The 26,637-nt window shown below is 42.0% G+C and overlaps 1 protein-coding gene across 1 annotated transcript in view; it reads left to right on the top strand.

The window, feature by feature from the left end:
- The window catches only part of CEMIP (cell migration inducing hyaluronidase 1), a 140,846-nt gene that overhangs the window by 102,720 nt on the left and 11,489 nt on the right, over window positions 1–26,637 (top strand). Inside the window, exons 14-25 of the mRNA XM_090028490.1 lie at window positions 6,841–7,046; window positions 11,484–11,553; window positions 12,410–12,538; window positions 14,626–14,711; window positions 17,422–17,553; window positions 19,523–19,558; window positions 19,664–19,819; window positions 21,390–21,570; window positions 23,248–23,463; window positions 24,516–24,727; window positions 25,195–25,380; window positions 26,092–26,296. Coding sequence (XP_089884616.1) covers window positions 6,841–7,046; window positions 11,484–11,553; window positions 12,410–12,538; window positions 14,626–14,711; window positions 17,422–17,553; window positions 19,523–19,558; window positions 19,664–19,819; window positions 21,390–21,570; window positions 23,248–23,463; window positions 24,516–24,727; window positions 25,195–25,380; window positions 26,092–26,296 — 1,815 coding nt within the window. The remainder of the gene's footprint in view (window positions 1–6,840; window positions 7,047–11,483; window positions 11,554–12,409; window positions 12,539–14,625; window positions 14,712–17,421; window positions 17,554–19,522; window positions 19,559–19,663; window positions 19,820–21,389; window positions 21,571–23,247; window positions 23,464–24,515; window positions 24,728–25,194; window positions 25,381–26,091; window positions 26,297–26,637) is intronic.

Consider the following 26,637-nt stretch of genomic DNA (forward strand, 5'->3'; position numbering starts at 1 on the left):
ACCAAAACTGAGAATACATAAGCTTTCCTGTAATAAGGATTTGCATTTGAAATAGAGCTGTCTGGCTGCTTATCTTATAAATGCTGATTTAACAGAGCCTGGAACTACAAAGAAATCCTGTAGACCTTCTGTAGTATGACAACTTCAGAGTAGGTTGCAGCATAGGAGAGGTCATAGCAAGAACAGCAAACTTCATGCAACAATGGGGGAACTTCATAGCGAAGGCCATGAAGAAAAATGCTCTAACCTTTTCAAAGGACACCATCACTGCTGCCCTGAACAGTGTGTAGACTAGAGTTTACTCCAGAGTAGGTGTAAGCAGAATACACACATGTTCTATACCATTGTTATGCTACTTTATGTTATACTTTGCTGTTTTTGCATTTAGTGCCTTCTTTTACAGGAAGAGGTTTTCTTGATTTGTTTTCTTTTGTGTGTGCATCAGCTTGAACCTCATCATGTTTTTAAGAATAATTTGAAAGTGACTTGTGTTAGAAATTTGAGTTGGATCACAGGGCCCAACCCACCCAGCTGCTTCAGGGTAACTAGACTCTGAGCCAAAGACACAATCTGGATGTTAGCACTGAAACCACATAACCAACCACATGTGTTCATCTTGGGAATGCATGAAGGAGAAAGCCCTATCCACATTCATAAAGTTCAGAAATGTTTTTTTGAAAGCAGAGCTTTTAAAGGCATGAAACAAACATAAAAACTAAGAGTTGAACTTCTAGACAATGGTCCAAAAACGTGGCCTCAAAATACCTGGGTTGTCTTACGAGAAGAACGCCAGCATTTTCCACGTGATGGCAACATATATAAATTGGAGCCAATATACAAAACACTTTTTAACAGGTTTCTGACTAGCCAGAACAAATTGGTGTTTTGATATGAGGCTACCACTACACCACATCTCTGACATTATCAATGATACAGTCATTGAGCACAAAGAATTCCCCTGTGTATCACCAGCATCTTAAAAACACATGCATCCACCCATTTGAAGTTTGCAGCATTCAAACTTGCTTGCGGGTGGGGACACAATCTACTGTTTTCTTTTTATTCACTTCAATCCACTTTATTTTTTTTCACACTTCTTCATCTGTGGACCTGATCCTGTAGTTTTGCCATTGGTAAGGATGGCAAAAGAGAGCCTTTAAAGGTGGCAAAGTTAGATGAATATGTTACAAGCATCATTAAGATTTACAAAAGTTAAAAGAGAAAAAATAAATGGCAAATAAAGCAGCAAAGCAGTCTCTGTCTGCTAGTTGCAAAACTGAATCTCTGATGCTGAACTCTGTAGTTTTAAGTTTTCAACATGACCTTAAAATCAACAGGAGACTTGGCTCCCAAAAAGTATGTTCTACTTTGCCTTATATAAATTGTATTAGGTATCCAGGGTTGTATAACTACTTTCCAGTTTAAAGCCTGTCATATAACAGCTCAGCATAGCCAAAAATGTAACTAGCGTACAGACTGGAAGGAAAAACTAGCTAGGGGTTGGTCTGTCAAGCAGAGAGAAGGTTCCTAATAATGGTACCATAAATGTATCTTCTAGCTGTATTGTAATTACACAACTCTAGGTTAGCTGGTGGCTTGCCTAAAATATCAAGTCTTGATTCTAATTTAAATTCTGCTTCTTTATTGATTAATGCTTGTCCTACTGCCAACCTGAACACCCTGTGCATGGCTTATTTTTTTCGGGTCAGATGGATGGGTTTATGCAAAGTATTTAGAAATGTTTCATCTCTCTTGCCTTTTCCAAGTGAAAACCATATCGTTGTGACTAGGAAATATTGTAAGAATCCATGTTCTCAGGCGTTTTCCAACCAAGACAGCAATGATGTAATGCAGACAGACTGATCTGACTGAGGAAAACTGTTCAGTTCTGATGCACTTACTCAACACTTTTAATTCCTTGGGGGATCCTGGGTTTTATTTCATTGCAGAAAACCTAAAAGAAGCCTCCGCTGGGAAGCATTACCATTAAATCTATAATCTGCATTAAGAATTTAATCCATGTTAGTTGTTTGACTATTTAAAAAAAGAAATCTTTCGTTTTCTAATCCATAGTTATTTCCATCCAAAAAACCTGATTTGGGTACATTTGCTCCCAAGTGCTTGCTTGCTGTGTTCCCGTAGAATGAAGTATCTGGTCAGCCAGGTTCTGTGTCCTGCAGTCCAGTGATGATGGTCTGATTTGGTGATGAAAGTTGATTTCTAAAGATCCTATAAGTGACATGGGCTATTTTCAACTAAAAATAGATTTGGTCTTCTTGCCCATATAACTAGACATCTACACCAAGCAGCTCCTTCCTTCTCAAAGTGCGATGTGATTTCGCAGTCTGTTCTTTTGCTATGAGATCCATTTGCCATCCCCCAGGCCTTGAAATTGTTAGTCACAAAAATTCAGGGAGGTCTCTGAGGAAGGAGAGCCTATTATAACTACTTGCATTTCTAAGCTGCCATGCATTGGGCATTGCTGCTGAATGCCATAGTTTCTGGGTGTCATTTATATAACTTAGCTGAGGAAAATCAGGAAAGTTATCTGCTTACCATTTCTTCTGCATATCACTTATTTTGCTTGTGAGCATGTAGGCATAAAGCCCAAGATGCTGAAGACAAGTTGGTCTTTGAATGAACTACTTTGTGTTCCACTTTATATATACCAGATAAATGCATAATTTGCTTAACTAAGTAACATGACATTGGTCCCAGGTTATGGGGATTTTTTTTTGCCTATACCAAAACAAACATTAAGTGCACAAACTGTTTATGGGTACTGACAGATGTGAAAAAACAAAAACATCACTGGAAGAGGGAGCCTGTTAATTTGACCTGACTCTGCAGCATCTGTATAGATTGGGCACTTCAGTGGGACTTTTTGGCACTTTTATCTAAAACTGATTTAATCAGCTATAGATAAAAGCACCAAAAAAGCCCCACTGAAGTACCCGATCTGTACAGATGTTGGGTGAGATGGGCATGCGCTGCGCTCGATGTAGCGGCACGCCAAGCTTAAAGGAAAGCACTTTTGTTTTGCTTTTTTGACAGCTGTAAGCAGCCTATGTGCACAAGAATGGTTGGCTCCACTGAACTGAACTTCCTCTGTACTCTGTTTAGCTGCCTAACTACTGCCCATTTCAAGACTTCTAAAGCATCTCTGAACTAGCAAGGTCTTGCAGTTTTAAAGCTGTTTTTAGAGACATGAAGTACAAAAAGCCTATGGTAGGCTTTCTACTAGCTAATAAGCATGGTTTACACTGAAGTTTGGTAAGTGCATGGCCTTTTTCAGTTTCAAGGCTATGAACTTAAATGGAATAAACTGTGTACTTTGTAAAAGAGACAACTAAGCCCTGACCTAGAAAACACTTGAGTGCATGCTTAATTTTAGGCCTACAGACCGTTCCGTGGATTCTAATGCTAAGTGGCCTGAAGTTAAGTGTCTGCTAAGTGCTTTAGCAAATGGGGGTAGGGCATTTAATTATTCAAGTTAAAATGACTGAAGGCTTGAAATTCATATACACCCCCTGGGCTCTCCCATTGCTGGCCCATTGCACCAAATTCAGAAACATCAGCCCTAAATAAGACTTCTTCTTGGGGACAGATTCTCTTTTTCATGGGTTTATACATAGGTGCAGACAGCCCCTCACTATGACTGTAACCACAGTGCTTGTTTTATGCTTGTCCATGACTATTTGCTTATTGGAAGTACACAGAAAGTCCTTCCAACAACAAAGTGCTTTAATTCCCCTTACTGCCAGAATTAATCCTTGATAATGTCCTTAATTAGACAATTTACAACAGTTATACACATTGGGGTAGAAGCACTTTAATTAGAGCAGCTCTAATTAAAGCACCTGGAGTATTTCATAAATCAGTGTCTCTGACCTTCAAAATGGCAGCAGGGCACTTTATCTAAAGGTCATTAAATGAGCTTTAGATAAAACGCCCTGCTGCCATTTTGAAGTGTGGGGATGCTGATACATGAGACGCTGGAGGATGCTGGAGTGTGGTAGTTAATCAAGTCTGCTCTGCTGCACTGTAATTACAGCTCATTGGAGGAACCTCCCTGCTCTTGTATAGGCACCCATAGTCTTTACCATATTAACCAGATAATGGTTGAACTAGATGACCTCTGGAGGTCCCTTCTAACCCCACTTCTCTATGGCTGACTGTTACACAATTCTCAGTTATACCATGCAACCCCAGTGATCAAAATCTGCCCTGATTTCCACCCTGTTCAATGTCAGTGAGCTGGTCTCTAATTATAGGGGCTGAAATGGAAGCTGTCATTGGGATGGAAATTAAATAGAGGTTGATCAGCTGTCTGGCAGAAGCCTGGGAGTAACAGTGCTGCAGGGAATAAACACAGCATTATCAAACTAGAATCTGCTGTCAGTAATCCAAGTACACTAGATAGCACCTGATTTACTTACAAGGTATTCTTGCATGAAAGTTGGTTAAAATAGACTGATGGACTAATAGGAATACTTTCATGAATCTGAAAAGCAGATCCACTGGAAAAAGGGTTTTTAGATAAATCAACACAATCCCGCAATTTTTTACAACCTCATGTTTTCAGCACTGTGCTAATACCTGAGATCCTGGAAGGAAAACAGACTAAGGGATGACAAAAGTGAAGCAAGCGAAGTATGAGCGATGGGGAAAGTAATTGATCAAGGAAAGGGTATTAAGAAGTTGGGGAGCAGATCCGGCCAGTTGGGGTCATTCAGTGCACACAGCCAACATCTGGCCCCACAGCTGAATTCCTACGTTGGGATGCCTGGCACTGCAGCGTTCTTATCTACGCCAGGCACCAGCTTCTCTCTCTCTGCCTGGCCTTCGCGTATTATGGTTCTAGAGCCAAAATTCACGGGGATGATGAACTGGAGCATCAGGCAGCTGAAGGAATGTTTGAGGAGTCGCTTGTCAGTTTTCAGCAGCTAAACTCTGCACAAGCATTATTTATGTTTCTTTTAAATATTGCTTCTGTGCTTGGGAAAAATACTAGGTTGACACAGTTATTCATTCTGCAGTTGTGGCATTTGTATGACTAGCAGACTTTCCCATAAGGACTGGGATACAACTTTTGAAAGTAGTTCACTGAGATGCTCCGGCATCGAATAGTATTTTTTTTATAATTACAAGGCTGGCAAACATCATGCCCAAGGCTGGCAAATGTCATGCTTTCCAAGGAGGGACAATTGAAAAGGTGCTCTTCGTTTATGCTGGAATAAAGTGGTGTTAGAATGACATAGCCATTGAATTAAATTAGGAGAGTTAGCTGCAGATTTTAGAGAGGTAATTTAAAGGAATGTGCTGTGTCTCATGTCATTTTAGCAATGTTTAATTTACTGTGATCATTTGAATTTGGAGACTTAAATATTTACGCTGGATCAAGGGCTATGCATAAGAGATGTGTTTGCAGGTGTCAGCTTGTAACAGAGCTGGCAAGCCAAATATTGTTTTTTACAAGAGAATGTATTTAACCATTTTAAAATTGGTCCTGGGATACGTTTGGAAATTGTATCCTGTCATCTGAGGCCTCTGACAGAAAGACCACTTTTTAAAAGTACCTAAAGGATTTAGGAGTCTAAGTTCCATTTTCAGAAGTTGGGAGCCTAAGTCCCATTGACTTGCAGTGAGATTTAAGGCATGGGCACACAAAGAAGTTACTGTGAGATAAAGGGGGTAGAAATGTACTGTCCATCCCTTACTTACTTGATAACTGTTGTGGGTACCCTCTTGCCTTCCAGTCATTTACCAGAGGGTAAAAACATGCATGTGGGTAGTAACATGCCCATGCCGTTCAGCTCTTAAACACTTATGTTATGTCCCTTCTGAAGGTCAGCCTTGGGATCAAGGAACTGAAATTTTTTCAACAGTCTTTTCCCTTTTAAAAGTGCTGTTCTGCCAAAAGCAAAACATTTTGCCCAGTGTTTCCATCTCTGTAAATTAGGAAGATGCGTCAGGTCCAAGGTGGAATTTCTGTGGTGGGAGATGAAGGGAAAGAGAGAAGTAAACAGCCTTGTCAGAAGTTCACCGGCTGCTTCTCTGTCACATGCATTTTCATGAAATGTGGTGAAAGGTTTCATTCCACCAAAGAATAAAAGCACTTTCTGAGACCTCAGAATTTTTCAGATTCTTTTTTTTTTTTTGCTGGCTAGCCTAGTGCTTAGGCTTGTAAAACACTTTTTTTACTCTGAAAAATTGTATCCCAGATCTTCAACTGGGTTAAATCTGCATACTTCTGTTGGAGACAATAGGTCTCCAATGTTAGCTACAACATCCCTGTTTTCCAGCTACTATGCTGATTAGCAGCAGCTGATTTGTGTCCAAATGAACTAAAGTTTCTGTCATCAAGTTGGAAGAAGGTTAAATCAGACCATAAGCAGCTCAGCCTGCCCAGTAAACAACTTGCAGTCTCTCTGGTAGCCAAAAAAATACATTTATTCAACTTAGCAGATACATTTTTGGCCATTGACCAAGCTGTCTGTTTAATTTTACACAAAAAGAATGAGTCCAGATGTGGTCTGAGTATATGATGTCTCCTGTTCACCTCCCCTTCATCACTTTGAGCTTTGGAATGCTATCCCCCCTTTTTCAGAAAGCCTGAGCAAAACTTAATTAGCATTGCACGCTAAATGGCAAATTCTAATTCAAGCAAGTATCATACACTGTCACCTAGATAGTAAACTCATAGGAGTAAGGACCACTTTTTTATTCACAGCGGGGTCCTGATCTCTTATTGGGGCTCTAACTGTCATCACACCACAAACAGTATTTTTGCAGTGGCTGAAAACTAAATCTGAAAACTAACCCTTTCTGCACTTGCAGGTTAAGGATGTTGTGGGCTATGACACCCTGGGACACTGTTTCTTTACTGAGGATGGGCCAGAGGAACGCAACACATTTGATCACTGTCTTGGACTGCTTATTAAGCCTAGCACTCTATTACCATCTGATCGAGACAGTAAAATGTGCAAGATGATTACAGAAGGGGCTTATCCAGGATATATCCCCAAACCCAGGCAGGATTGCAGGTAAGTGTGAAATCTTTTGGTTTTTACCCTTGCAGGATTTAACTTTGATCCATGAGATACAGGCCTGAGTGTATATAATTAAGTACTCTACTTCAGGCACCTGGGTTACATACTCTGCAAGATTGGATGGTTGTTCAGGATGTTTCTGTTTGTGCTATATATATACACGCAGACAGTATAATTTTGCTTAGTGTTTTTAGCATTAAGGTCATCCCAAATGCTACTTCTCTTGGGTATTATTACAAACATCCCTTTCAAAGTATAATATGAAGACAGATGGGCCTGCTGTCCATTGCTTTGTATCTATGTAGTCACAACACCATCATAAGAATGCAAAATGTTTCTGTATTCAGATTCTGCTAATAGCATTAATTGCACCTTATATGGTTCCACTGATTACCTTTCTTCTGCTTCTGGAGAAGGGAGACTTTTTCAGTGAGTAAGGGAAGCAAAATCTGGCCCACTAGTAGCATTTTTAACATTCACTGGGGACGGCATATATAAGATGCAAGTTGAAATCCAAACAGTTTAATTAAATCTAATTCAGTGAGGAACTGGAAATTGCTTGTGGCCAGTCAAAGATGGTATCTGCAGACTGAACTTCCCAATAATCCCTGTAAGCAAGGGCATGAAAATGCTGGCAAGGGCTAGGGACAGAAATTGCACATAAACTGGTATAAGGCTAAGTACAGACAGTCAAAAAGCCTGAGGCTGAATCAATTCAGTCTTTGCAGATTAGTCTAAACTGCACAGATTAAATTGAAACAGAAGTGAACAGATAGTTACCTTTGATTCAGGAAAAGCAGCCACATGCCTGCAGTAGCTCAGGCCAGAAGCTGGGGGGCAATAGAGCATGGCTCTCTGGCTCTGTGTTCACTTTCTCTTCCTGATGCTTCCAAAATCATTTGTGGTCCAGAATTACAGCAGCAGGACTCTGCAGGGTTGCTCATCACTTATTCTTCCTGCTTCCAGGTGCCTCTGGGATTTGTAGTCCACAGTTGCCACCAGTAAGTTTGAGTAGTAGAAGGGATGTTTAACCCCCCTCCCTGACACCAAATCCCAGCTGGGGTTTTTCTGGGGGAGCAGTCTCCCCCTGTAGATTGGGCTGCCTCCCCAGCTGGGCTTGCCCCCTCCACCCCCTTGTTAGCCAGCCCTTACTGCTGCAGTTAGGGAGCAGAGGGGCAGGGCCAGCCCTGCTCTCTGGAGCAGACAGCACAGCCGAGCCCAGCCCAGGGCTGGAAAGCATGCTGGGTGATTTGTGATTTAACTTGAACAAGGAAGGACAGAAGTTTCATGAACTGGTTTGATCCAGATCAGTTAAGTCTGATACTACATTCAACCAGGTTTATTTTAAACCAGTTTCAGCCATTTTGAAACTGGTTTATGTGCATGGAGCTTCTGTTCAGTTACAGGCTTAAACCAGTTTCTGATCACTTAAACTGGTTTATGTGTAACTTCTGTCCCTAGCCCAGGTGATTGGAAACTAGTTCAAATCTGTAACACAACAGAAGTTCAGTGCATATAAACTGCTTTCAAAATGACCAAAAAACCTGAATGAATATAGTATCAGACTTAATTGATTTAGATTAAATCAGTTTATTGAACTTCTGCCCAGATCCCTCCAGATTCAAGTTAACTCATAGTTCCTCAACATCCCAGGATGCTTTGCATCTCCCCTGCAAGCCCCCTGCCCCTTTGCAGGGTGGGTGGGCTAGTCTTGGCCCAAGGTATCTACTCTGGCCAGTCAAGGAGCCATGCTCTAGTGCTCCCTAGCTTCTGGCTTGGGCCACTGCAGACACGTGGCTGCATTTTCAGAATCAAAAGTGAGGGTCTGTCCACTTGCTTATCGGTTCAATCTATGCAGCTTAGACTTGTGAAGGTTTAATCAATTCAGTCTTGGGCTTTTTGACTCACTGTACTTAGCCAAGATGTTCTTAAAGTTTCCTTCTGTTTGCCACAACTCTAAGCCCAGCCCTGTAAAATGTTGAGCACTTTTTAAGAGACACTAAGCAACCTCATCTCTTACCTACCAAGATCCAGTTCTTTAAAACATCTTTTCCAGGCCATACAACTCAAGTTCATGGTGCTCTTTAGGGAACATCTTGACAATGTTTGAAATAAGGGCTTTAACAAGAGTTCATTTTTCAGTTATTCTAATAGCCTGTAGGTATAGAGAGACAGACTTGAATGAAGAGTAGGAGAAACATGTCCATCATGGCTGCATTCTCCCCACAAACAAGGTGCACATCCCAGAACTAGAATTTGAATGAACAGCTGATTGGTAATAGCAGATAACTACCTTTTTTCAGTGTCTCATTAGCAAAACTTTTACAATAAAACTGTAGTGCCAAATTCTGCCAGCATCTACCATGTGCATAGTATTTTACTGTGTGACTGGTTCTATTGATTTGAATGGGACTTCTGAGACTTCAAGAGAGGATTTTCCCCAGTGTTCTATCATTTTAACTCAATGTTGTTGTGCACGTCCTGGATTTTTGGCCTTGAGGTGCATAAGCAAGGTACAATGGCAAAGCAGAACAAGAATTTAAAAAAGTTTGCTACATTGATCTAGACATGGGAATGCAGGTCTTTCAGGATGGAGTATTTTTCTAAAGCTAAACTGCATTTGTAATGACCTATTAAGATTTCTGAAAAAGCAGACCACTTTTTCTTATTATGTTAGAACTTTATTACCTGGGACTTTCCAAGGTTGCAATTAAAAAAAAAAATCCCCCCATTAAAACTTGATAAAATCCAGGCCCTATTAACAATGGAAGAATCAGCTGAGCCAGGATTTCACCCTCGCTACGGATAATCCATTTTAACCAAAGATTCTTTTTGGTTTTGGTTATAGTTGAAAATACTTTCTATCATCTAACTTCATACCAATGTCTCTTCCCTTCTGTCTTCAGAACAAGCTGGTGCTTTGATGCCAAGAAACATGTTTTTAGCCTATGCTTTGGCAAAGAGAGTAGATCAAATTCATGTGACGCCTTTTTTCACATCTGCATTTGTTTTTAGACAACATCATATGTCTCCATTCATAAAATAATACTTAAACAGGCATTTCACTGATTTTTTTCCACAGATGTTCTATGTCTATATCATAGTCCCAGGCCACATTTTGTGTGGCATTTGAAGGCTGACAGCTAGAAAGTTATATGCAGTTTGTATATATGAAAAATGTAGATGTCCGTCTGGTAGTCTGTGATCTGGATCTTCCATGTAGCAGAAGTCACGAGCTAATCATGAGAAATACATTGTTTTGCACCAGGACTGCCTGCTGTTAGTTGATTAGAAGTATACCACTATTATTTTAAGCCGTTCCATGATATATTATCTCATGGCAACTGACTGATCAGGGCACTAAAGCAAAAGCTAGCATTGGCTGCCAAGGTATATACAATGGGTGGAAAAATATACAGAAAGACAGAATTTGTCAACAGTTAAAAACAATAGGCCAGCCCTTGTTGACAACATGCATCTGAATGCCTGTGCAGGTGAGTCCAAGGAACCAGCTTGGTAGACCTAATCATTTGGCACTTGTCAGAAATTACATTGACATGAGATCCTGGTCAATACAGTGTTGGTGTCCCTTTGGCAATCTCTTCAGTAGCTTTTTTCTAACCAGCCCCATGCTACAGTTGCATGATAAATCTCACCCTTGTGCAAAGCCAGTCTAAGGCCAATGCATGACTTACGGTCCCTCAGAAATCCTCAAAATAGTGGTTGAGTGAGATGTAAGCATAAGGACTGTGCTGCTCTACACTTGATCAAATGTCACCTATAAATCACAAGAGGGAAATTAAACATCAGCTTTAACCATCCAGTTTTCCTCCCAGAGTTTATAAGTATGTAATTTAATGGCTGCCTATATGTCACATGCTGGACAATAGCATGACAGATTTATCTTTTCTCTTTGACATGAGTTTTCATTTGAGGTTGCCTTAAGTGCACCAGGTATTTGTCATAAAAGAAATGTGTAGGGTGGCAGGAGCAAATAAAGTTAATAAATCACAGAAGCATACAGAAGAATCAGATGCCAGGGTATGCTTGGAAAAGCCCATAGAAGCACTTAATCAGATTCTGTGGCTAAACCACCCTCCGGTGAAGTTGGGGCCCTGATTGTGAAGATTTTTCTTATCATAAAATATTACTAACAACTGACTGCTTCATAGCAGACTTAGGGTTTCAAAAGAGATTCCTCATTTAAGTTCCTCAAGATGTTTAATGATAGAACTGCCTTTTGCTCTGTTTGTCGATGATGGTAACAGGTGTGACATGATGACCAAAAAAGAAACCCCAGTTGTCACAGCCTTTAGGCGCAAGCTTATCTGCTGAGTTATCAGACTTGCCTGTGCTATATGACATAGAATGCTAGTTCTTCAGTTTGCACTCCATATCATTTTCATGTTATTTTTTGTTACTTATCTGCAGTGCTGTTTCCACCTTCTGGATTGCCAACCCACACAACAACCTCATCAACTGTGCAGCTGCAGGATCTGAAGTGAGTACAAAAGTCCCTTATTTGGAGAAAATTCAAAACAATTGTATTAACCCTGCAATTTTTTTGATGCCTTTTGGAAAAAAAGTTGCTTTTCCCACACAGGCACTTTCTGAAAACCAAACTCAAGCATATATAAATGCAGCCAGTGCTACCAATAAAATGTGCCCTACATGTCTTCCTCCTTTTGTCATTTGCTGTAGTTAGAGTTTCCAGACTTGGATTACTTGAACAAAATTCCCAAATCCTACATCTCACACACACAGCCTGTATGAATTAAAGAACCACCCCCCTGCTCTCACTGAAGTCGTTGGCCAAGCTCCTATTGACTCTACTGGGGGGGTAGAGGATCAGTAATTCAAGCAGTTCGTTAATAGGAGACAGGGCACTGACATTTAAACTGGGGCTAATGCTAATTCTGCAGATATTCTCACTCCCCTCAGTAGGCTTTATTTCACCTAAGATTTCTAAATGATAGGGCCTTCTAAATCCAGGTTTAGACACCTAAGTAGAAATGGTCTGATTTCAAAGATGCTCATCACGTGAAGGTGTTGTTGACACCAGTGGGTTCATGTGTAATCAGGCCAGCTTACAGGAAAGTGCCTCAGCGGGTATCTCAGAACTTAACTGTAGCATCTTGAAAATAGTGACTGTAACCAACGCTGTGGTGTGTTGTGCATGTGTGTAGAGCTCTTTACTGCATCTGGTTACTCAAACCAACGTTACCTCCTGTTGTTTGTACAGCAAGCTGCAGGTTTTTATCTTGCAGTGTTTGATAAGTACCCCCCCACCCTCCCCGACTAATGTAAACCTGTAAAAAAGATAAAGTGAGGCTCAGACATTGTGCTCTCTTTTTCAGGAAACAGGATTTTGGTTTGTTTTGCACCACGTGCCCACGGGACCCTCTGCAGGGATGTATTCCCCAGGCTACTCGGAGCATGTTCCAATGGGGAAATTCTACAACAATCGGGCACATTCCAACAACCGAGTGAGTCTGCACATCATGGAAATAATGTCCTTGTCTAAAACACCATTTTCCTTCTCCAGTTTCCTGTGCCTGCAAGTTATTAATGCCTGTGATTTCTGATTTACCCCAAGTTATTACAAACCAATCTCCATCAGTTGCTTTATATACATTGGCTCCATATCATTAATTAGCTCCATATAAAATGGCCTGTATCCTAGAGTAATTGTGCTTACAGATTCAGCTTATGCTACCTTTACTTTAGCATACTTAGAGCATAGAAAAAGAAACCCTCTTTCGGGATCATGGGAGATAAGTAGTTCACATTTTTGTTCATCTCTAACGAGTCCATTTCTCTGCTGTTGCCCTTCTAAAATGGTGCCTCTAGTTGCATCTACTGGCAGCCTGCCAAATTATACATCTCCACAGCCAATGTTGGCCATTGATCAGATAGCATCTGCAGGGGATAAAGAGTGTAATCTCAGCCTAATTACCTCCTAAATGTCTTCGCTTATTCATCCCAACATTCAGCACTCTGGCACTCAGTGAAAACCTGAGCTTGCGCCTGTTAGTTAATGCCTTTAGACAATGGCACATATTCAGATGGATAGCGAGAAGGGCTGAACTGGTCACGGAAATCAAAAAGGGCTGTGCACAGGCCACAGTAGAGTGGAAAGCCCTATGTTCTGTATGTACCACTTGCAGAAGTGATTGTCTTATCACGTGTACCAGTAGTGTAAACTTGGTTGGGTGGGAGGGATACCAGCTGCAGGCATGGACTTAGAGGGGATGCCAGAATGATACCTCCCACCGTAGAGTCTTTGCTTCATCTGGAGCAGCCCTGCCACCTCTCACCATAGGAGCTGAGCTGCAGAAGCCCTGCACTGCCGACAATAGGAGCCATGTGCGGGGATGCAGTATGAGTAGCCCTGTGCTACCCAGCCCTAGAAGCCAAGTTAGAGAAACCCTGTGCTGCCTGACCATAGGAGCCAGGTGCAGGGACGCAGCAGGGGTCTTGAGTCCCCAAGACAGGTAAGACCCTCCTACAGCTGGAGGGTGCAGGGTTTCTTTCTCCAGCTGCGGGAGCACAGGACTGCTCCAGATGTGACAAAGCAGTGCCCTCTGCCCAAAGTTTTGCCCATGACGCTAACATTTATACTTACACCTCTGATTCGTATGAGTGTAGATCTGAGGAGCCCTTGTCACAGACGAGAGCATCAGCCTGGAAAGCTAGACTGATAGAGGAGGGGACGCCTGGAAGGCCTGGCTGCACCAGCTCAGTTCTGCCTCGTGAGGCAGCCGCTCCTCATACGTCCCCTACCAGATCAGAACTCGTGTCACCGGACATGCGCCAGTAAACTCTCTCTCAGACAAGTTTACAGGCGTATACCCAGCTCCGCAAGAAGGTGGCTATCTTCTGTCCATTTCAGGATGTAATGCACATGGAGCATGCTTCATTACGCTGCTCCCTGGCACAGTGCTGAGGTGGTATAGGCACGCCTGGAGTGGTTGATAACATGCTACCATCTTCAGAAGTACAGGTTCAGGGTAAGCACTTCTGGGCATGTTTTCACAGCCAAACCACTTATGTGTCAGTGAGAATGGTTCTTTACTCAGCAACATCTTGATATTTGTGATACTTCCCTCAACACTGGTTGTAACCATTGTAATGCAATAGAAAGATGCCTCGTTAGTGACTAAATGTGGGCTGCTCCAAAAATGGGAGAAGTGAGGCACCTAGAGTGGTTCTGGTGAGAGCTGGTGAAGTTGAAGGGAGTAACATTGCACTCAAGTGATTGTCAAGGTAACTTAACAGCAACAACAGCACAAATCTGATCCTTTGCTCCCTGATGGAAATCTCAGATGTGCGCTCTAAACAGTGCATTGTCTTTCTTCAGCAATTGGTGCTGGTGTATATAGGACTTCAGCATGTTTCCTCAGTAAATTTGAAAGCTCTTTACAAAGGAGGCTGGTATCATTTTCTGTATCAGTAAAATGGAGGGTACAGAGGGAAAGGGACTTAACCAAAGTTACTTCATCTGAAAATTTGCCCCTTAAATTTAAATATAAAGGGTGTGCATTCATTACAGAGACTCTTTTTATTTCCTCAGGCTGGAATGATGATTGATAATGGGGTCAAAACCACACCAGCATCGGCTAAGGACAAAAGGCCTATCCTGACGATGATTTCTGGGAGGTAATACAGTTACTGTGGTTTAGATCAAGTTCTGTATGGTACAGACTGAGAGCTGGGCCCTGGGAGGAGCAGGGAGCTGCAGTTACTTAAGTGGGTATTGTGTCAAGTTCTTATTGAGCAAAGGGCTTCCACTTTACCACTAACTTTTCTTCCCATCGTTTTTCAGCACAAAGTTCCCAGAACCCCTACAGGCAAGAAAGCCCTTTCTGTTCATTTCTGAATTAAGATGGAACAGATATTATGTGCACTCTGTGGTGTCTGTAATGTTCCTTATAGATCCTTATAGAGCTTATAGAAATGAGAAAATGCTGTGTGGGCAGTTAATGCCAATTGGGTAAAAATTGCTGCAAGAGTTTCCCAGGAATGGGAAATGAAGTGACATCTAGGAGGAAAAAAGTGCTGAGTTTTCTTATTCTTCAGGTCCCTGTTTGAAGTGGACATGCTCACATTGTCAATCTTACATTTTTTTAAAATTTCATTTGCCATAAAGATTCAAATCTGAAAATACAACAGCAACTGTATGTATAAAGCAACTCCACCATTCCACTAATGTGCTTGGCTCACTGCAAGTTTTAATAAAACCCATTTAAATTTCCTTAAAAGACTAATTGCTAAAATATATCATATTAGCAGATCTCAACAGCTGCTGAGAGCAATTCGATATAAGCAAAAGGGCTTTGTGCAGCCAAAAGGAAAGGTTGCTTGCACGTAGCTCTGTCTGGATCTTAGTTCAGGCTCCCAACCCGGGGAAAGACAAGTGACTCAAACGTTCTCACTTTTCCTTCCAAATAGGCCAGTAACCTGCAGGTATACTCCTCCATGGCTGGGTTTCTTTACAAATCCTGTGTGGAGGACAGATACCCATTGAACATAATTTGCTCAGTGGGAATAAGCTCCTTGCCACTGTGTATGAATTGCATTGTTGGATCTGAGGCTTCAGAAGCTCTACGTTTTCATCTGTGACACCATCACCCACCTAAGCATGAACAAGCACAATAGTTGCTTTTTTTTTTTTTTTTTACAAGACAGCCTAAGATGATTGCTCCATAAACATGAATATTTTAACACTTTATTAAAACCTCAGAATTTGACTGACAGTTTGAGGCTGCCTTTTCTTATATTAGAGCACATACCTTGGAAAATGTGTTCCTGTTTCAGGCGCAATAGCTGATGATAAAAGGCTTATGCAATTCCTGCTTTCGTATATAAGGGTAGAAATGATCTCTAATATCATAACAGTTCATGGTACAACATTGTGGAATTCAGTGGGAAAGAAGCTGAGCTGAACTCATAAACATAGAGCAATGATCCTCAACCAGGATGACTCAGTACCCTGAGATGTCTCGAAATCCTTTGAAGGGTGCTGCAGGATGCTACACCATGTTAGCACTGTTAAGCATGCAAGTATGATTCACAAATTAACTCCAGAAATTTCAAATAGGAATCCATAGTAGTAAAACCATTCTGACTTGTTGTACTTTGAGGTCTTTGCCACAGAAGAATTGCTTTATTCTTTTTCTGTAGTCCAAAAACAAATGAACACTAAGAGCTTGCATTTTCTGAGCAGTGCCTTGAGTCTATCGCAAGGTACCTTAAGTCTAAAAAGGTTGAGAACCACCGCTTTACTATGAGCTTTTACTTTTCTTTCAGTAGAAGCAGTATAAATCCAAGCTCAATCCAACCTCTAGAACTACGGTAATAGAAGCAGCCAAAACAACATTCATTTACTGGAACCTTATGATCCACATGCTCAATTTTAGACTGATATGATGGTTTCTTAAGTGAAACAAAATGCTATAGACTTTCTGTTAGTGATTTGACAGCACAGCCTGATTACATATTTCTGAACCAGGAATTTTAATCTCAGGGCCATCCACTGTTGGCATCAAACGGGATATTAATCGGTCAGGGACTTGAAGCCGCATTATATCTGACAGAAGAGGCTCTGTCAGTAATGAAAAGGAGAGCTGCCCCCAGAGGAGCAGGCATACATGACAACCGAACTGAACGCCATTGTAGCAGGTCTCGTTCTGAGGCTGGCAGCAGGGTGGAGGCTGGCACACAACAGCTGTGGAGCCGCTTTTCTGCAGCTTCCATTGGTCTCACTTGTTGCCCTGTCTCACCAAGCCAATGTTTCATCCTGCCTGAGAATGTCAAAGCTAATAAATCTGCTTCAAAGCAGATCTGTGGCCTGGCTGATGTGTAGTAGGGTGAGCAAAGAAGATGCTTCCATCTTGCCAAAATTATTCCATTTTTCAGTGCCATCTTTACTTTTCCCCAGAAAGCCCAGTGAGCCTGTAAAGCTCAGGGCCCCGGCAGATCCAGAGCTGAACATGGTTATAAGAAACAAATTAAGCATTTATGTGGATAACAGGACTATCCTGAAATGCAGTTAGAATTTAAAAAATGTACCCAGGCGTTTTGGAAGGGATATGAACTGTTACACTTGAGGGCCTAAGTCACCATCTAAATAATGAAAGGATCAGAAGAAATGTTTTCCTGAAGCAGGTTATCTCACAATTGCAGAGTTGCTTGTGCCTTCCTGGGTGGCAGTACCAGCTGCTGTCAAGGACAGGCTATTAGCTTAGATGACGCAGGCCTGAACAGAAATAATGCCAACAAACACTGAACATGTAGGTACAGCAGCAGCTGGTCATTGGGCAAGAATGCCTTCCATTGCCAACAGCTTCTTCTTTTCTTGTGGTTCCAGGTATAGCCCGCACAAAGATGCCGACCCTTTGAAGCCAAGAGAGCCTGCCATAATTAAACACTTTATTGCCTACAAGAACCAGGATCACGGGGCCTGGCTGAGGGGTGGAGACGTGTGGCTGGATAACTGCCAGTAAGTTTTACGTTGTTTCAGCCCAAGGAGCTCAAATTGGAATTTCTGACAAGCATAACTGTGGTTCAGACTATTTATATTGCTTTGCACCTTTCATATGGTCAAGATTAAAATAAAAACGAAACATTAAGAAAGCACAAGCATTATTTTCTGTAAATAAAACTGGTTTTGTCTAAAGTGAAAGGTCCATCTGATTGTTTTGCCTGTGATCCTGTACAGAGTTTCAAAGCAGCAGCAAAAAGTGACTCAAATAAACAATTCTCCATGAAAAATGAAAGAGCTTGGGAAAAAAATGACCTAAGCTTGGGGTCATAGTTCAGTTTTATGTGGTTTACTGTTATGCTGAATAAGCCAGTACCCAAGATGCTATGCCTCACAGGAGGGAGAGAGAGAGGAATTGGGCAAAGGCACATTGTAGGCTCTTTGAAAGTGGCTTCCTGTGCTGCTGAGAACAAACCCTTTTAACACTTGGGAACACATGATCTTCTACAGTTTCTGCTGCTGATCCAGACTCTTGATATCAATGTCAATTAAAGGGGGAAAAAAGTAAAAGGCTAGTTTACACGGCACATTGCAGCACCCTAGTATGAATGTCAGTAATTTCTTTATATAGTATCCAATTGCCTTACCTTAAAATGACCCAGGCCTTTTAAAGTGACCATTAGCTCTAAACTGGCCTTAGTGACCCGGTGAGATTAGCAAGAGAGTGAGTCGGAATCGACAGCAATGTAATAGCCGGGCTTCTTCTTGTTTGTTCTGCATCTGAACTTATGAACCAGAAATGTCTAGCATTCCAAAGGCAATGAATTCTGCCTTTTCGGATCAGCTGCGTGTGTTTTAGAAGCTCGCGTTGCTGCGTGCAATACCGAGGTTTCTTAAAGAGTTCATACGTGTCTCCCTGTTACCAGTTTCCAGCAGGGTCCTTTGGAGAGAATCTGAATGGGGAATGTAGGCATCAAGCTGGGATTGTTTTTATAGCTGCAGTCATTTTCATTTCTGCTGCTACAATAAGACCTATGTATTATATTACTAAAACAGATCTTGATGTGCCGTGCACATTTCTGGGGCTGCAGCAATAATAAATAAAAGCCGTATAGTCTGTAAGGTGCTGCCACCTAGGGACAGAATCAAGATGAGATGATGTTTGTTCTGCTTTACACTGATTGTGTGAGAGAGGGAACGAGTGTGAAGTTCTAGCAACATGTTATAAAAATGATAATCATGTCAGCACACAAGAGACGTGGGCTTAAGCTATAAAATTAAAACTGGATTCTGACTTCCTCACAGTTTAGTAGGGGCTCAGGGGAATGTTTGAATCTGGAGTCATGGTTTAGCCCATTATAAAACCAGAGCCATTTGCAAAATTAAGATCCGGATCCAAACCTGGGTGATATTGTGATCCAAGTTTTCTTATTCAGGTCCATCCCCTATTTCTGTCCAATTTCTGATAAAATAGAATTCAAAACCTTTCTCCTTATGCAACATTTGTCCCTTTATAAATTGCTCCATGGAAAGCCAATGTGAATAATAAACAGAGATGTGCCTAGGGCAGAGAATTATGAAATAACAGAAACTAGTCTGAGACAGAGACAAACGTGCTGTCTTTGCATAACTGTGAAAGGATTGTGGCATACAGCTGAAAAAAGATAAGTCTCAGATAAGTAAGTCCCTTCCCCTGCAGTGTCAGGAGATCATTCTGGTGGACACTGGACAGTGGCTTCACTTGATCTCTACACCCCAAGTCATGTGATAAAACTAGAATGTGAATGAAATTGCTAAGTCTACATTTCTGCACCACCTCCCTATTAAAAGAAAGCAATCTCCTTCATGCTAGTTAATCCAAGTCCTCCTTGTTTTTACTACAAATCCCTGCTGGTTTGGATATCCGACGGCTAAGCCTTGTGTAGAACATAGCTCTTTTTCACAACCTGGTGAAAAGCCTTATCTCCCCATTCTTCTCTTCTTGCAGGTTTGCGGACAATGGCATTGGCCTGACCTTGGCTAGGTAAGTGCCATTCATTTCCCGCTGGTTATCTTATTATTTGGACTAAAGAGTCCACAGTGGTTTGGCATAAGCAGCCCCAGTAATGTATGGCCTTGTCTCCCCTAGCGGTGGAACATTCCCGCACGACGATGGCTCAAAGCAAGAAATAAAGAATAGTCTCTTTGTCGGTGAAAGTGAAAACCTGGGAACAGAGACCATGGACAATGAAATCTGGGGACCTGGTGGCCTGGATCACAGAGGGAGGACCCTCCCTATAGGCCAGTAAGTTCCCTCCAGCACAAGCAAACAGTTCCTGTCCCTTTGTTGGTTTAGACTCCAGACGGTTATATTTTTTCATCGCTCTTCAACGTAGTTTAAACAGATGGAATTTTACACAAAGCATTTTGGGTCATGTCTCTCATTTCCAAAGTCCTCTTTGTGCAGCTGCCGTCATATGATACCAAGACAATGTGGATACCCCCCCTTTGTGAACTGGGCTGGGAAAGACTCCTGAAGAAGCAGGAGAGTTTACTAGCACGGGAAGCTTTGGGCAGGGGTGAGAAATGCCTGGACAATGTGGTGATCTCTACTCAAGTCAAGTATACACCATGTAGAACATCCCACTGAGCCCCTGCCCTGGGTTTTGTCAAGTAGGGGTGTGATGATAGCACTCCTCAGGGTACCTGCCACCACTGTAGTTGTACAGTCATGATTTCTGTGCTCTCATTACACTGCAGGTGAAGCTGGCATATGGCATCTTCCTTGGTTTAAGTGCTACACGTTGACTTTGCAAATACATCATGTTGTTGTTCTTAAAAAAGCAGTAGCTATCCTAAGAGCAGCCTGCAGTAAAGAAAGAACCTAAATATCATATCTTCCTACGTGCCCCTCCTCACTCTGCTTGTCAGTGGAAGCACAGGAGGTCCATCCTTCCGACACTATTGAAAGGATGTTCATTCAGTAATCAGCCCTACTGCCCTTTAGATAAAATTGTCTTCAGCCCATTGTCTTCAGTGGGAACTCAGTACGAACTTCCAGTGACAGGAAGTACTCACATGAGTGGCAAGGTTATCTGTAGAAAGACTCCTGTGAGAAAGGGATCAAACTCATTTCATTTTGAGTGAACCCTAATACTTCTTATGTGAGCCTGTTAAAGGGACAAGACATCACATTTGCTTAAAACAGAATGTGAGAAAAATACCTGTCTCTCTTAGCTGACATTTAAATGATCTCATTATTCACATGTTCTGGAGTTATCATCCAAGTCTGACTTTTACATTGGCAGGGGCAGTAGCTAACGCTGGCAGCCTGCCACACCACTTGTGGTTCAGTCAGTTGGGGACAGGTGGACATTTCTGGTCGGTGAAGCCCTGTCCCCATCCCTCTCTCAACTGATGTGTGCCAGCTAACTTCAAACTGTATCCTACAGGCTGCATCATTTTTGCTTCTTTAAAGCTGATTTTTTTGGAGGCTTCCTCCTGCTTATGACTAGTTTCCAGGGGAAAATGTCTTGGGATCGTAGCACTGATGTTATTCAGACCCATTATGGGTTATCCTGCTACGCTACTTGTTTGAGATTCCAGTGAAGATATTTTCTATTTTGGTCAAGGCCTCAGCATCACTGAAAGTTCCTCCCGTCTAGTGGTCCAGACCAGATGACTATGGTCCATTCAGATGTGAGCAAATCTGAGCAGAATTCATAAGGAGAAAAGGATTTCCCAGACCCCCCCCACCTTAGTGTCAGCTGGCTGGGTGTCCATATCATGCAGGGTACTCATGGCTTCTGCCAACCAATTGTGACCAAATTGCTCTCTCTTTCTTTCTCTTCCCGTCCTCCCCAAACACGCTGTAGGGATTTCCCCATTCGTGGGATTCAGTTCTACGACGGGCCAATCAGCGTTGAGAACTGCACCTTCCGCAAGTTTGCTGCCCTGGAGGGCCGTCACACAAGTGCCCTGGCCTTCCGACTCAACAATGCCTGGCAGAGCTGCCCCAACAACAATGTCACAAACATTATCTTTGAAGATGTCCCGGTACGTTATTTCTTTGATCAGACTCTGCCTCTGGGTTTGGAGGATAAGATGGACTAGGTGAAAAAGATGACTCGGGTCCCGGCCCTTGAGAAAACTAACGTCATAACTGGAAGTTTAGTGTCCTAGCGGAGATGACCCCGGGGGTTTAGCAAATTACACATAAGTGACAGATGAGAAAACTGGCTTGGATGAAGTAACAAATGGACAAGTATGGCACAGCGGAGCTGAACGTACTTGCAAAAATGTTTAGCTTATTCATAAATATTATTTCCCTATTCCTGCATCTCTCTGTTCCTGTAGGCCTGTTTTCCCGCACGCTTCTCAGGATTAACGCCACTGAAATAAACAGAGCTGAGTTTGGTGTGAAGTGTTGGTGTAAAAGGGGAAAATTAAGCCCTCTTGTTTTCAGCTATTCTTGTAGAAGTCCTGGCCCAACCAGAAGCTGGAAATATTAATAAGGAACATCCCTTTGAGATATCCAGCCAAGATGGGCAGTCAAGAAAAATTCTACTCATTATTCATATTTGGATAATAAATTTATCATGCCTAATGGTGGCTCCTTTATGCAAGCTTCCTGCTCCTCTGGCCCCCCAAGCAGGCTGCGCCTTAAACTGGAAGCAGAATAGCTCTTTATATGAGGCTAATTAGCACTGCTGAGTGGTAATGCCAATTAGTCTGTCCCATGCTGATTAGCTTCCCTGCCAAAAAAGCTGAGAAAAACAAACCCTCCCCTGAGTACCCCAAGCCCACTTTCTGGATTCCAAAAATGATTTTGATAGCCTCAATTTTTACCAAATAGCATGGGAAACAGTGCTTAAAAATCTGTGCCAAGCATCTAGATGGAAGATCAAAACTCCCTAGAAGTGTCAGACAGATCCATATTGCATCAGGTTGGCTTAGGACATTTTATTTATTTAACTTGGATACAAAACACTGGTCACAATTCACATGAGCAGCTGTATCTCAGGGGAGGCAACTGATTTGCTTCCAGTGTAAGCACAACCTTCTGTAGTGCATACACTTTTTTAAATAAGAGGATGAGATGAGAGAACTTGATCAGATAAGGCAACTTCCACCCTGAATCTTCCTCTGGTTCTTAAAATAAATCACCTTCTCTTCCCCAACTGCTAGGGCCAGGAGTGTAGGATGCTGGAAAGACCCGGGCAGGTGGAAAAACAGAGCTTCTGAGTGCATGACCCAGCTCTGCTTATCCTCCAGCACTCAGCTGTGTACAGACAAAAGAAGGGCCATTCCAGTATCCTAGAATAAGTATCACTGAATTTCCTGCTAGTTGACAGGACCTTGCCAAAGGTAGCCACTGATTTTTTTGGGTTCTTCCAGTTTCACATATCCATAGCCTGATTCCTACAGGAGCTGCCACTGGGCACCAGGCACTCCCACTGGCTTTCTGCAGAACCTTTGAAAACAAGCTATAAAGTGTCTCAGGATGGACACACAGAATGTATGGCCTTTTCTGAAACTATTAGATTCAATTAGATTGCATCACTTGTAAAAAGGCCAGCAAACCCTAAAGGCGCTCCTTGTTCAAATTACTGTGTTGCAGTGCTGGATAAAATAAAAAAATAGTTGTGTTGAGCTGTTCTAACAGCCAGAGCTGCCCTTCACCTAAAACACTAAGTATACTGGTATGTAAATGTGCATCTCTCTTCTGTTTAGATTACCTCAAGGGTGTTCTTTGGAGAACCTGGTCCTTGGTTCAATAAACTGAATATGGATGGTGACAAAACATCAGTTTTTCACGATGTAGATGGATCTGTGTCACAGTACCCTGGTTCATACCTGATAAAGGAAGATAACTGGTTAATCAAGCACCCAGACTGTATTGATGTACCAGACTGGAGGGGTTCAATCTGCAGTGGACACTATGCCCAGGTACATTACAATGCTGTCTTTGCTTTTGAGCATGGGGTTGAGAAGAGATGAATATTCTGATATTTAAAATCTCTTGGTATTAGGAGCTTGAACTCATGAGCAGTGAAGTTTCAGAATTTCATGCACTTTTTAGGATGCTATAGCATTTAACAGGGCATCTGTTTGTGTACTCTTGCACACAGAAAGGAGTTGCCCATAAATACTGTGGTCCATTTTGGGGTGCTCTTTACAACCTTTAATCCCAAATATTCAACAGCAAAGATAACACTTTTCAGTTCTGCAGCATCTCCCATCTCAAGATCTCCAAGCACTTCCTGAGCACTACTGAATTAAGCTGCACAAACTGACTGTGAGGCAGGGAAGGGTTATCTTCCTCCTTTCTGTGGAGGAAAGTGTATCACAGAGAGTTTCCCGTAGGCTCATAGGAAACCTGCTTTGGAATCAAAATTACAATCCAGATCTCCTGACTTCCTGTCCTGCGATTTAACCACAAAAAAACATTTTTCCTGCCACAAAGACTCTCCCTCACGCCTCTGCTTACAGCCAGCCCTTCACTTTCTTTTCCGTAAGGTGATTTTTTTTTAGCTTTGTCTTGGGTGTTGCCAGTGTATTTTTAAAGTAATATCCTCAAAGCCATCTTGTAACCACTGCTGTGGTTTTCCTACCTTTTACAGTCTAAGGTAGAAGCTACTTACTTAGCTCCTATTTATCTAAAAGTCAGATCTCTGGTGGTGAAGCTTATTCCTGGGTGGAGGGTCAGCACAAGGTCTGTGACACTACAATTCTGTTGAATGTTCTTTGGGTGTCTTTGTTAGTGCTTTGTGTGCCTGCAGGTCATGAGAAGATAAATGTATTTCTCAAGCACTGCTGAAAATAAACTGCAAGACATTGAATATACAGATGCAGATATACAGCCAGATTCCCAGCTGAGGTGCATCAGTGCAGCTCTGCTGAAGTCAAAGAAACTATGATGATTTACTCTACTGAGTATCTGCCTCTGAAATATTTGACTGTATCTCATTGAACCATTTGTGGCTGTTCTCCTGATCTAGATATACATCCAGGCCTACAAGCCAGCCAACTCGCAAATGAAAATCATAAAGAATGACTCTCCTGATCGTCCTCTTTCCTTGGAGGGGGCTTTAAGCAAAAGCACTCATTACCAGCAGTACCAGCCAGTTATAACCCTGAGGAAAGGTTACACCGTGCATTGGGACAAGGCAGCCCCTGAGGAACTGACAATATGGCTCATCAACTTCAACAAGTGAGTGATCCCTCGAACTCTTAACCCATGAGACCAGAATTCCAAGACGCTAACGTAGCTGAGCATTTTTAAAGAATGAGGTTATTGCCATAGTCATGAGCTAAGTTAATTATCCAGCCCACTCGGAGCTGCACCATCTTTTCACTCTTCATCTCAAATTTGTATGTCTCCCAAGATACGTACCGAAAGGTAACAAAAAGGTCTAGGACCAAACTCATCTCTGGTGAATACAAGCCAATGGCATTACATCAGGAATAGGCCTGGCCTGAATTACGTAGCTAACTGATTGATGTTATCTGCAAGTTAAATCTAAATGAGATTGTGTTGGTTCATCTACTACATTTTTAACCAGCTACGAAAGAATTAGGTTACATCTCAGATTGAACTATTTAACTTGGCTTATGGCATGCCCAGGAAAGTCATAGTCATATGTCAATGTGGTATAATGCGGGTCTTTCCTATTTTAGGAACGACTGGGTTCAAGTAGGGTTTTGCTACCCTAAAAAAACAACGTTTTCCATCCTCTCAGACATCCACAATCGTCTCTTGAAACAAACATACAAAACAGGCACCTTCTACAGGACTCTGCAGATGGACAAACTGGAATACAGATACCCTACCAAGGGATACTACTACTGGGACGAGGACACTGGGTAAGGAGACAGCTGTTGTCCATCTGGACTGATAGATGAGAAAAACATCTGAAGCAGAAATTGTTTTGGCTCACACCACCATGCAAGTACAAACTGGAAGCTCAACAAAAACAGACTCCTCATGAGCAGCATTTCATATCCCTATGACTCATGGGGCTGCCACTCAGTCACAATCTCCCAGGCCCTGCCACTTGCTGCCTGTGCCAAAAGAATGCAAATTAGGTTAGAAGCAGAAGAAAGAGACACGCCCAACTCAGAAAATGAAGTTATGCTGCACCAGTGTAAAGCCCTTCTCTTTTTGCAAATGAGACCTAAAAACCTTAAACAGTAAGTCTCTCAGAGCATCAAGACAGTAATGCAGAGGGACCTAACACATTTAAACACTACATGTACTTTCTTGGAGATGTAGGACTCTTTCTTTTCCTTAAAAAATTAAGATTGTGTTAAAAGATGATTGATAGATTGAGTCACAAATCTACCAAAAAATGGCAAGTAGGTTTATGCATCTACATATATGTGCATATATTTATGTATACCCCAATGTGTGATTTAGCATAAATATCCTACTAGTTCGCCCTGGGATATTCTGCTAGTTCGCCCTAGATTACATGTGTTGCTAAAAGGCATTAAGTATTACTGTACTACCTCCTTTGCCTGTTAATGTTGGCATGTAACACCCAGCAATTGTGGGTTGATGCTTTCCTTTTACAGGTTGCTGTTTCTGAAACTGAAAGCGCAGAATGAGAAGGACAAGTTTGCCTTCTGCTCTGTCAAAGGCTGTGAAAGAATAAGGATCAAAGCAGTTATTCCCAAGAATGCTGGAATCAGTGACTGTACACCTATGGCCTATCCCAAATACATTGAGACACCGATAGTAGATGTGCCAATGCCTAAGAAGTTACCCAACACTGGGCTGGTAAGTGCCTGGTTTGCTTTTCTCGATGTTCTGTTCCTTTGTCAAGTGGTGGTTTAGCATGCATCCTTCCAGGTAGGCCTGGGACCAGCTCTACCAGATCAGTTTTATCCATTGTCTTCTGAAATACCCCAGCAATGCAAAAAGAGCTTGAATAGGCTCTTGCAAGTAGAGAAAACAGATGCCTAAAAAACTTAGACAGCTGAAGCTGCAGCAGTTACTGTATTTACTCTCTGCTTCCCCCCAAATTTTTCCCCTTGCAGCCCTTTCCCCCTTGCCTTACTATCAGACCCTGCTCTCCCTGAGCACATGGAAGTGAGAAGAAAATTTGAAAACTATAACCT

Source organism: Crocodylus siamensis, chromosome 15 (assembly GCF_052110815.1).
Source record: "Crocodylus siamensis isolate JL-2025a chromosome 15, ASM5211081v1, whole genome shotgun sequence".
NCBI lineage: Eukaryota > Metazoa > Chordata > Crocodylia > Crocodylidae > Crocodylus > Crocodylus siamensis.